This window comes from Tachyglossus aculeatus, chromosome X1, assembly GCF_015852505.1.
Source record: "Tachyglossus aculeatus isolate mTacAcu1 chromosome X1, mTacAcu1.pri, whole genome shotgun sequence".
Taxonomy (NCBI): Eukaryota; Metazoa; Chordata; class Mammalia; order Monotremata; family Tachyglossidae; genus Tachyglossus; species Tachyglossus aculeatus.
In genome coordinates this window covers 123977389-123989449 of record NC_052101.1, presented here as the reverse complement: position 1 = coordinate 123989449, position 12061 = coordinate 123977389, and the positions used below count along the sequence as shown (strand labels likewise).

General features: G+C 50.0%; 1 protein-coding gene across 1 annotated transcript in view; it reads right to left on the bottom strand.

Annotated features, from left to right (window-relative positions):
- HCN2 (hyperpolarization activated cyclic nucleotide gated potassium and sodium channel 2) overlaps positions 1 to 11455 on the bottom strand; it is a 55079-nt gene extending 43624 nt beyond the window's left edge. The window contains exons 1-4 of the mRNA XM_038771813.1: positions 11436 to 11455; positions 9592 to 9859; positions 9237 to 9332; positions 8168 to 8248 (exon numbers count right to left, since the gene is read on the bottom strand). Of these exons, the coding sequence (XP_038627741.1) occupies positions 8168 to 8248; positions 9237 to 9332; positions 9592 to 9859; positions 11436 to 11455 (465 nt within the window). The remainder of the gene's footprint in view (positions 1 to 8167; positions 8249 to 9236; positions 9333 to 9591; positions 9860 to 11435) is intronic.
- Between the last annotated feature and the right edge of the window lie 606 nt (positions 11456 to 12061).

The window sequence follows — 12061 nt, the reverse complement described above, 5'->3', positions numbered from 1 at the left end:
GAATGAATGAATACAACAGAGTTGATGGACACATTCCCTGCCCACAAGGAGCTTGGTACAGTCTTACAGCCTAAGCACTTCTTCTTCTTAGCTGTAATTTGTTTTTGTGGCCGCCTCCCCTGCCCCCGGCCCGCTGCTAGATTGTAAACTCCTGTGGGCAGGGATCGTATCTCTACCTCTATTATTGTCCCCTAAAAGTAAGCGCTCAATAAATACTATTGATTCATTCATTCAATCGCGTTTATTGAGCACTAACTGTGTGCAGAGCACTGTACTAAGCGCTTGGGAAGTACAAGTCGGCAACATATAGAGACGGTCCCTACCCAACAACGGGCTCACAGCCTAGAACGGGGAGACAGACAACAAAACAAAACATGTAGACAGGTGTCAAAATCGTCAGAACAAATAGAATAAGCGTGGCTCAGTGGAAAGAGCCCGGGCTTTGGAGTCAGAAGTCATGGGTTCAAACCCCAGCTCTGCCAATTGTCAGCTGTGTGACTTTGGGCAAGTCACGTAACTTCTCTGTGCCTCAGATACCTCATCTGTAAAATGGGGATTAAGACTGTGAGCCTCATGTGGGACAAATGGAGATTAAGACCGTGAGCCTCATGTGGGACAACCTGATCACCTTGTAATCTCCCCAGTGCTTAGAACAGTGCTTTGCACATAGTAAGCGCTTAATAAATGCCATCATTAATTAATTAATGTAGACAGGTGTCAAAATCATCAGAACAAATAGACTAAGTGTGGTTCAGTGGAAAGAGCCCGGGCTTTGGAGTCAGAGGTCATGGGTTCAAACCCCGGCTCCGCCAATTCTCAGCTGTGTGACTTTGGGCAAGTCACATAACTTCTCTGTGCCTCAGATACCTCATCTGTAAAATGGGGATTAAGACTGTGAGCCCCCCCGTGGGACAACCTGATCACCTTGTAACCTTCCCGGCGCTTAGAACAGTGCTTTGCACATAGTAAGCGCTTAACAAATGCCATCGTTATTATCTAAACCCCCGTTGAGCCCTCCCCGCATTGCTCTGCACATAGTAAGCGCTCAATAAATATGATTGATTGATTGATTGATTCCTCAAAAGGGGAAATTCAGGTTCGGGAGGCCTTGCCCAGGAAGATGCCGGGAGACGACAGACAAGCCTGGCCAGTTTTTATTCTTCTCCAGGAGATGCAGCTCTCCCCACGAGCATCCCCCTTCTGAGGTGGGAGGGAATGGGGTCCGAAGTGCAAGTGGAGGGGGTGGCACTTGAGAGGAGGGAGGAGCTCTCCTCTGAAGATACTGCTGGGAAGGAAGGGAAAGCAGAAGAGGGGGTTGAGAGCAAGGGAATGGAGGAGGGGGAGGAGGGACTTTGGGGACCTCAGACCTGATGGAGTGAATTTTACTAATGAAGTAGGAGGCCACATCGCTGCGGGTGAGGGATGGAGGAGGGAAAAGGACAGGGGGCCTGAGAAGGGAGTTAAATGTACGAAAGAGCTGACGGGGATGATGGGCGTGGGTGTCAATAAGAGAGGAAAAATAGTTTTTCCTGGCAGAGGAGAGGGCAGAGTTAAGGCAGGAAAGGATAAACTTAAAGTGAACAAGGTTGGCTCGAGAAGCAGTGTGGCTCAGTGGAAAGAGCCCGGGCTTTGGAGTCGGAGGTCAAGGGTTCAAATCCCCGCTCCGCCAATTGTCAGCTGTGTGACCTTGGGCAAGTCACTTAACTTAGAGAAGCAGCGTGGCTCCGTGGAAAAACCATGGGCTTGGGAGTCAGAGGTCACGGGTTCGAATCCCGGCTCTGCCATTTGGGCAAGTCACTTAACTTATCTGTGCCTCAGTTACCTCATCTGTAAAATGGGGATTAAGACTGTGAGCCCCAGGTAGGACAACCTGATCACCTTATATCCTCCCCAGCGCTTAGTACAGTGCTTTGCACATAGTAAGTGCTTAACAAATGCCATCATCATTATTATTCTCTGGGCCTCAGTGACCTCATCTGTAAAACGGGGATGAAAACTGGGAGCCCCCCCGGGGGACAACCTGATCACCTTGTAACCCCCCCAGCGTTTAGAACAGGGCTTTGCACATAGTAAGCGCTTAATAAATGCTATTATTATTATTATTAATAATAATAATAATAATCAGACGGACTCCAGTCACGGGAAGTTCAGAGCCACGTGCTGGCGATTCCGCCGTCGGCCAGCAGGCGGCAGCACAACTCAATAAATGCCTGTTTCCCCCCCCCGCCCAAATTGGGGGACCCCGAGGTCCGTTTGAAGCGTTGGGGTGATCCCCCCAACCCCAACACACATTCATTCCTTCATTCAGTCGTATTTATTGAGCGCTTACTGTGTGCAGAGCACTGGTCTAAGCGCTGGGGAAGTACAAATGCAAACACATATTTGGGGGAGATCCCCTCCCTTGAGGACTGTGCACCCCCTTCTAGACTGTGAGCCCACTGTTGGGTAGGGACCGTCTCTATATGTTGCCAACTTGGACTTCCCAAGCGCTTAGTACAGTGCTCTGCACACAGTAAGCGCTCAATAAATACGATTGATTGATTGATTGATTGATTGAAAGGCGTGGGAAGAAACACTCCTCCCTCCCCGGCCCCTTCTCAGCACAAGAAGCAGCGTGGCTCAGTGGGAAGAGCGCGGGCTTTGGAGTCGGAGGTCATGGGTTCCAATCCCGGCTCTGCCAATTGTCAGCTGTGTGACTTTGGGCAAGTCACTTCGCTTCTCTGGGCCTCAGTCCCCTCATCTGGAAAATGGGGATGAAGACTGTGAGCCCTCTGTGGGACAACCTGATCACCTTGTAACCTCCCCAGCGCTTAGAACAGCGCTTTGCACACAGTAAGCACTTAACAAATGCCATTATTATTATTATCATCCCTGAGAGCCTCGAGGCCCAGCTTCCCCATGGGTTCTTTCTTCTCCTCTCTGGTTCCTGTTCTCTCTGCTGACCTGTGAAACCCCAAAAGGTAACTTCCCGAGGCCCCACGTTCTCCCCTACCCAAATGAGATCATGCCTCACGGCCACGGGGGAAAATTGCACCATCAGGACGGTCAATTCTACACTGCCGGCCACGGCAGCAGACAGACCAGCTTGGCAGGCAGCAGCGAGGAACAGGATGGATGGATTTGAGCTTCAGGAAGATCTAGAAGGTTCAAGCCGGAGGCGAAGCCAACCAGCAGCCGCAGCCACAAGCTAAAGGACTGTCTTTACGCTTGCCCAAAGGGCGGGGGGGGTGTGGGTCCCTCCCCTGTCTTTCTAGGGGACCGGGGTAATGGGGTTCCCATCGGGGAGGGCAACCTTAGACTTGGTTCACCCCCATTCTCCTGCTCAACACAGGGGAGAACCAAACACCATATAGAACCTTGGGGCAATTGGATTGGTTTGGAGCAGGGAGCAAAGAATGAAATATTCCCTTTTACTGCTGTGGTTTCTCTTTAGGTCTAATTTTGTCTGTCCCCTCCCCCCACCCACACTTTGCGATTGTGGCCCTTGTGGTCCAGGGAGCATATCCTTCCCAGCCCTTAGGGCAGTAAACATGCTTTCCTTCCCATTTCCATCCCACACGTTGACAGCACTTAATCACTGTTCCGATCGATTGGCTTAGGTTAATGGTAGATCGACCATCACCTCCATAGCGAGGCTCTAAGTGTGTGGGTATGTGTCCCTAAACAAAGACACTCATTCCAGTATAACCAATTTTCAGATTAACCCACAGGCAGGGGCCCTTGAGGCTCATTAACATAGGAATTTACTGCTCTTATTAGGCTTTAGTTATACAGCTGTCCTCTGGGGCTCTGTGATGACGCCACGGAGACAGATTTTACCCGTGTGGTTGAGGTTTCTGCTTGTTTTTGCTTTAGGCCTACACACCACCGTCCTTAAGCAAGCGAGTTTTTGAAACCCCTACCTTTTCCAACCCCGTCCCCTGATAGGGCTGGTCAGATGCTGAAAGGTGTTGCTGTGTCTTCAGCAACCAGGGACCATGATCCCAGGCCACCCCACTGTACTTAATAATGGTGGCATTTATTAAGCATTTACTATGTGCTAAACACGGGTAATCTGATTAGGCACGGTTTCTGCCCGCAGGGGCCCACAATCTAGGAGGATAGAAGACCTCATATTATTATCTCATTTTTTACAGGTGAGGATGCTGAGGCCCAGAGAAGTTGTGACTTTATCCAAAGCCACCCAGCAGACCAGTGGTGGATCTGGGTTTAGAAAACCCATCTTCTGACGCCCAGGCCCGTGTTCTTTCCACAGGTGACCCTGTGGCTGGCTGGAGAGAGGGGTGCCTTCTGTGGTGGAGGAACAGACTAATAATACTAACAATAATAATGGTACTTGTTAAGCGCTTACTATGTGCCAAGCACTGTTCTAAGCACCAGGGTAGATACAAGTTAATCAGGTTGGACAAAGTCCCTGTCCCACATGGGGCTCACACTCTTAATCCCCATTTTATAGATGAGGTAACTGAGGCCCAGAGAAGTGACTTGCCCAAGGTCACACAGCAGACATGAGGTAGAGCCAGGATTAGAAGCCAGGTCCTTCTGACTTCGAGGCCCACGCCCTACCCACTAAGCAATGGTGCATCTCATGTATATCTCCACGCGCCTTCCTTGGCCGCAAATTCCCACGTGTCCTCCTGGTCCACTGTTACTGAGCACAGCTCCCAACGCCACTGTAAAAAATCAGGTTCTTTGCTAGTTAGGTCATCCAGGGGAACTGAAGAGAAATTTCCCAAAGATGAAGAGCAGAACTGGCAATATTATCTCACTTGGAACTCTCTACACCTTTGCCAGTTGAGAATTTGTCAAAGGCTGAGTCCCTCTGCCCCTGCGTCAAAGGCTGAGTCCCTCTGCCCCTGCCCCAGAGGATTAATGGGAAACTCCTACTCTCTGTTTGGGAAGATTGGTGGGGGGCAGTTAGGAGAGGACAAAGCATTTATTCATTCATTCAATCATATTTATTGAGTGCTTACTGTGTGCAGAGCACTGCACTAAGCGCTTGGGAAAGTAGAATACAACAATGAACAGTGACAATCCCTGCCCACGGTCCATAGTGCGCTGCACACAGTAAGCGTTCAATAAATACGATTGAATGAATGCCCACAAAAAGCTCACAGTCTAGGGCGGTGGAGACAGACATAAATACAAACGAACAGCCATCAATACAAAAAATAAAATTACAGATATGTACATAAGTGCTGTGGGGCTGGGGCGGGGGAGAGCAAAGGGAGCAAGTCCGGGTGACGCAGAAGGGAGTGGGAGGTGAGGAAAAGTGGGGCTTAGTCTGGGAAGGCCTCTTGGAGGAGATGGGCCTTCGACAAGGCTTTGACGGGGGCTGGGGAGAGAATAATTGTCTGGTGCATCTGAGGAGGGAGGGCGTTCCAGACCAGAGGCGGGATGTGGGCCAGGGTCGGTGGTGAGACAGGCGAGATGGAGGCACAGTGGGGTTAGCATCAGAGGAGCCAAGTATGTGGGCTGGGTTGCAGAAGAAGTGAGATTCTACTAATAATGGTAATAATTATAATGGTATTTATTCAGCACTTATATGCCAAACACTATGCTAAGTACTGATGATGATGAAGGTATCAATCACCTACTATGTGTCAGGCACTGTACTAAGCGCTGGGGTGGATACAAGCAAATCGAGTTGGACACAGTCCTTGTGGGGCTCACAGTCTCAATCCCTATTTCACAGATGAGGTAACTAAGGCAGAGAGAAGTGAAGTGACTTGCCCGAGTTCACACAGCCTGCAAGTGGAGGAGCTAGGATTAGAACCCATGACCTTCTGACTCCTAGGCCCATGCTCTATCCATTATAATAATGATGGCATTTATTAAGCGCTTACTATGTGCCAAGCACTGTTCTAAGCGCTGGGGAGGTTACAAGGTGATCAGGTTGTCCCACGGGGGGCTCACAGTCTTAATCCCCATCCATTTTACAGATGAGGGAACTGAGGCCCAGAGAAGTGACGTGACTTGCCCAAAGTCACCCAGCTGACAATTGGCGGAGCCGGGATTTGAACCCATGACCTCTGACTCCAAAGCCCGGGCTTTTCCCACTACGCCATGCTGCTTCTAACTGGAGTAGACATGAGGTAATCGGATCCACAATCCCTGTCCCGCGGGGAAGGGAGAAGTGATAGCATCGGGAACCAAGACACAGAGAAGTGAAGTGACTTGCCTAAGGTCATGCAGCAGTCGAGTGGCGGAAGCTGGGATTAAAACCCAGGTCTTTCGACTCCCAAGCCTGGGCTCTTCCCACTGGGCCGTGCTGCTCCTTCAGGAACAGTGTCCGCCAACTCTATTTTTCTCCCAGGTTCTCAGTAGTGTAGTGCTCTGCAAAGAGTAGGTGAAGCAGTGTGGCCTAGAGGATGGAGAATGGGCCTGGGAGCCAGAGGACCTGGGTTCTAATCCAGCTCCTCCACTTGCTTGCTGTGCAACCTTGGGCAAGTCACTTAACTTCTCTCTGCATCAGTTTCCTCAACAGCAAAATGGGGATTCAATACCTGTTCTCCTTCCTACTTAGACTGTATCTGGCCTGCTTAACTTGTAACTACCCCAGCGCTTAGAACAGTGCTGGACACATAGTAAGCACTTAACAAATACCATAAAAAATAGTATTGATCTCTGCTATCCTCCCAGTATGAGTGACCTAAGGGAGGTGACCTTCTGGGGACATCATTTTGTAGACAAGGAACCAAAGCCTAGAGATGTTAAGTGGCTCACTTGTGGTCTTTCCCCACTAAAGCCCCTACTTCACTCTGCTGCCTGGATTGTTTTCCTAAAAAAAATTCAGCCCACACCTCCCCACTCCTCAAGAAACTCCAGTGGCTGACCATCCACCTCCGCATCAAAAAGAAACTCTTCACCATTGGCTTTAACGCACTCAGTCAGCTCATCCCCTCTTGTCTTACCTTGATTACCTAGTCTTTTAGACTGTGAGCCCACTGTTGGGTAGGGACTGTCTCTATATGTTGCCAACTTGTACTTCCCAAGCGCTTAGTACAGTGCTCTGCACACAGTAAGCGCTCAATAAATACGATTGATGATTTTCTACTACAACCCAGCCCGCTCACACTACTCCTCTAACACCAACCTACTACTGTACTTTGATCTTGTCTATCTCTCCGCCCGACCCCTCACCCACATCCTCTGTTTGGCCTGGAACTCCCTTTCATTCATTCATTCATTCATTCATTCATTCATTCAATCAATCGTATCTATTGAGTGCTTACTGTGTGCGGAGCACTGTACTGAGCGCTTGGGAAGTACAAGTCGGCAACATATAGAGACGGTCCCTACCCAACAACGGGCTCACAGTCTAGAAGGGGGAGACAGACAACAAAACAAAACATGCAGACAGGTGTTAAAATCGTCAGAACAAATAGAATTAAAGCTATGTGCACATCATTAACAAAATAAATAGAATAGTAAATATGTACAAGTAAAATAGAATAATAAATCTGTACAAATCTGTACACTGAAGCAGCGTGGCTCAGTGGAAAGAGCACAGGCTTTGGAGTCAGAGGTCATGGGTTCAAATTCCGGCTCCGCCATTTGTCAGCTGTGTGACTTTGGGCAAGTCACTTAACTTCTCTGTGCCTCAGTGACCTCATCTGTAAAATGGGGATTAAGATTGTGAGCCCCACGTGGGACAACCTGATCACCTTGTATCCCCCCAGCGCTTAGAACAGTGCTTTGCACATAGTAAGCGCTTAACAAATACCATCATTATTATTATTACAAATATATACAAGTGCTGTGGGGTGGGTAAGGAAGTAGGGCCGGGGGGATGGGGAGGAGGAGAAGAAAAAGGGGGCTCAGTCTGGGAAGACCTCCTAGAGGAGGTGAGCTCTCAGTAGGGCTTTGACGGGAGGAAGACCACGACTCTCCCCACCTTCAAAGCTTTATTGAAAATCACATCTCCTCCAAGAGACCTTTCCCGACTAATCCCTCATTTCCCCTATTCCCTCTCTTGAGTCACCCTTGCCCTTGGATTTGTACCCTTTATTCACCCCACCCTCAGCCCCACAGCACTTAGAACAGTGCTGGGCACATAGTAAGCACTTAACAAGTACCATTATTAGTAGTAGTAGTATTTTAACGTCTGTCTCCCCCACCAGACTATAAACTCTTTATCAGTCAGTGGTATTTACTGAGCACTTACTGTGCGCAGAGCATTCGTGAAGACGCTTCCATTTCTGGGTTCCATTTTCCCGTTGCGAGGAATGTGCTTCCTGTCTGCATTCTGCCGGTCAAAACCCTTAGCGTGTCTCCGAGTTGAGTGCCTAGACTGTGAGCCCACTGTTGGGTAGGGACTGTCTCTATATGTTGCCAACTTGTACTTCCCAAGCGCTTAGTACAGTGCTCTGCACACAGTAAGTGCTCAATAAATACGATTGATGATGATCATCTGCCCCCCACCCACCCCATCACATCCCACTCCCCACCCATGTAGGCAAGAGGGAAGGAGGGAGGGAAAGGCCAGTGACAGTGAGAAGCAGCATGGCTCAGTGGAAAAGAGTCCGGGCTTTGGAGTCAGAGGTCATGGGTTCAAATCCCAGCTCTGCCAATTGTCAGCTGGGTGACTTCGGGCAAGTCACTTAACTTCTCTGTGCCTCGGTTACCTCATCTGTAAAATGGGGATTAAGGCTGTGAGCCCCCTGTGGGACAACCTGATCACCTTGTAACCTCCCCAGTGCTTAGAACAGTGCTTTGCACATAGTAAGTGCTTAATAAATGCCATCATTATTATTATTATTATTATTAAGCACTTGAAAGAGGACAATACAACAGAGCTGGTAGACACTTTTCTGCCCACAAGGACCTGACAGTCTAGAAGGGGAGACAGACGTTAATATAAATAATTGATATGTAAGTCCTCAATAAATGTGGTTGATTGATCATGGTCACACCGCATGTTGGCCAGGGAGCCAGAACGGAGCAGAGGCCTCCTGATTGTTTTGTGGGTTTTTTTTTGTAAAAATGACATTTGTTAAGCTTTATGTGCCAGGCACTGTACTAAGCGCTGGGGTAGATACAAGCAAATCGGGTTGGACCCAATCCACCCATGTCCCACGTGGGGCTCACATTATGAATCCCCATTTTCCAGATAAGGGAACTGAGGCCCGGAGAAGTGCAATGACCTGCCCAGGATCGCACAGCAGACAAGTGGCAGAGCTGGGATTAGAACCCAGGTCCTTCTGACTCTCCAGCCTGTGCTCTATCCACCAGACCACCGCGGCTCTAGAGGAGGGGCTACTGAAGGTGGCACAGAAGGTGGCAGGAGGGGGACCCCTGGAATTCAGGCTGGGCAGTTGGGAGGGTGGGATCTGAATATAAAGCCCACAACCAACGCCAGCTTTTGGGTAAAGGCGGCTCTCCCCACCCACATGCCCAAGTCAAATGGAAATAGTTTTCTGCAGATGGGACTCACCTGGCGCCGAGGAGGCAGCAGGCATCCATTAGCGGGATAAAAGACATGACTCAGTCCCACCCAACCTATTCCGGTTCCACCAAATCCCCTCCACTTTCACCTCCCCCTCCACTGCCGGGCCTAGAAGGAAGGGGCTTGCTTTTAGTCACACCGACAGCCGACTTTTCGGAGCCGAAGCCGTGCTGCTTCTCCGTAAATAGGCAAAACGCCTCCGTGGGAGGAATGTTTTCCAAACACCGGCGCTCGGGAAGGGAGCGCAGCAGGAAGGCCTCGGCCTGCCCCGCTTCCCGGCGAGGGTTTCCTGGCTTTGTTGCAGGACCATTGTCAGTCACAGCGGGCGACCACGGGGGCGAGGCTGACGGGAGGAAGGGCGGCTCGACCAAAGGCTTGGAGGGGATCGGGATGGAGGAGAGGCTCAGCGGGCTGCAGCCGGGGAACTGAGAAGGAAGCCTGGGGCTGTTTTCTTCCCTTCCCTTCCCTTCCCCACCTCCTCTTTAACTTCTTAGGAAAAACAGCCGGAGAGGAAGGGGCTGAATTCTTGGAAAAGCAGCATCAGAGCAACGGGTGGGCACCGTGCATCCCACGCCTTCTTTCCCTGCTCAGAGCCAGGATTTCCCAAGCAAGGCTCTGTCCCTGCCCAAACTCCAGGCCCCATTCGGTTCCTTATAATGGATGTCTTCACCGCCTGTTTGCATCACAACTGGAAACAGTAATAATGATGGGATATGTTCAGCACTTACTACATGCAAAGCACTTTTCTAAGCACTGGGGAGGATACAAGGTGATCAGGTTGTCCCACGTGGGGCTCACAGTCTTAATCCCCGTTCTACAGATGAGGGAACTGAGGCACAGGGAAGTGACTTGCCCAGTCACCCAGCTGGCAAGCAGCAGAGCTGGGATTTGAACCCATGACCTCTGACTCCCAAGCCCGTGCTCTTTCCACTGAGCCACACTGCTTCTAGATGTGGCTGTCCTCTGAGAACTGGCCACACACATTCCCTGGCATCCAGAGAACCAGCTGTGATGCTACCCTGAGTTCTTCCTCCTTCGAGAAGCAGTGTTGTCTAGTGGAAAGAGCTAGGAGTCAGAGGACCTGGGTTCTAATCCCTGTTCTGCCGCTTGCCTGCCATGTGACCTTGGGCAAGTCGCTTCACTTCCTCTGTGCCCTTTACCTCACCTGTAAAGTGGGGACTTGCTGCCTGTTCTCCCTCCTACTTAGGCTTTTTCCAATCTGATTAACTTCTATCCACCCCAATGCTTAGAACAGTGCTTGGCGCACAGTAAGCACTTATTAATAATGGCAACTGTTCTGTTCTCTTTATTCTGGGAGCCCCATGTGGGACAGAGATTGTGCCTGATGTGATGATCTTGTGTCTACCCCTGCTCTTAGTACAATGGCACATTCTTCTTAAAATACCAGTATTAAACCTCTGCCCCCCCCCCCCCCCCCCCCCCCCAATTGCAAATAGTGGAGGGGAGAACAGGAAAAGCCTTCTCTAGGGCAGCTTCATCTCTGCTAGAAGCAAGCACTCGGGCAAAACCTTTACACAGGAGTCCTCCCCGCAACTTTCACAGCATTTATTTAAACTGTTACCTCCCTAATGTGCAATTTATTTTAGCACCCATTTGTTTCCCTTTGCTAGACTGTAAGCTCCTTAGAGACGGGTATCATATCTACTGATGCTGTCACACTCATCTCCGCTTGGTCCAATACTTCTGCATAGAGTAAGAGCTCAATAACTACTATTGATGGAGCGATCGCAGAAAAGTGGGGAGCAGCTGGGGTTTTGCTTTCAGCAGGTACTCCACAGGAGAGGTGGGGAGAGAGATGACAGCAAACAGAAAACTGGGAGAGTGAAGCCTTTATTTGTAAAGTGTTGATAGGTGGGGTATCACACAAGATTGGAACAATACTGGCCACCCACAAGCGCCTCCATCTCACGGGGAAGAGATAAGTAAAAAGGTTCTGCGGCTCCCGGGGTACGTGTCAGAGACTCACTGCTGGACGGACACACGCATGTGGTCAGGGGAAAAAAAGAACAGAGTTCTGTCATCTAATACACAACTCCCAGTGTACAATGGTATTACAGTGACACTTGAGAAGAAAAATTACCTGTGCAATAAGTTAACACTACAATCAGCCCAGGCCCATTGGAAGGGTCTGTGGCAGAAAAACATTCCCAGGGAGAGAGACCACGGCAGTGAGTAGGGGCAGTCAGGGGTGGTAATTATGGCACACAATCAGCGGAGGGTAGCGGGAGGGCCCCACTTGCTGCCTGCATATCCTTTCTTTACCAGCTGAACCCCCACTCTCTGGGTCAGATCACATCAAGAGGTCACTTGAACCACACTCATGGCCAGCACACACACACACACACACACACACACACACACACACACACACACACACACACACACACACACACACACAGAGACAGGGGGAGAGGGAGAGAGAGACAGAAAGACACAGCATCATTTGCTTTAGACAGGCAGGCTCACAGGGCAAATGAGAGCACCCCTTTTCAAAAGATATGAGCTGGGGAAAGTGGGAACGGGTTGGTTACACACAGCAGTTGGTTTTTCTTTCAGGATGTGCTGCCACTGAGGAGCAGCGGGTGAGGAGAA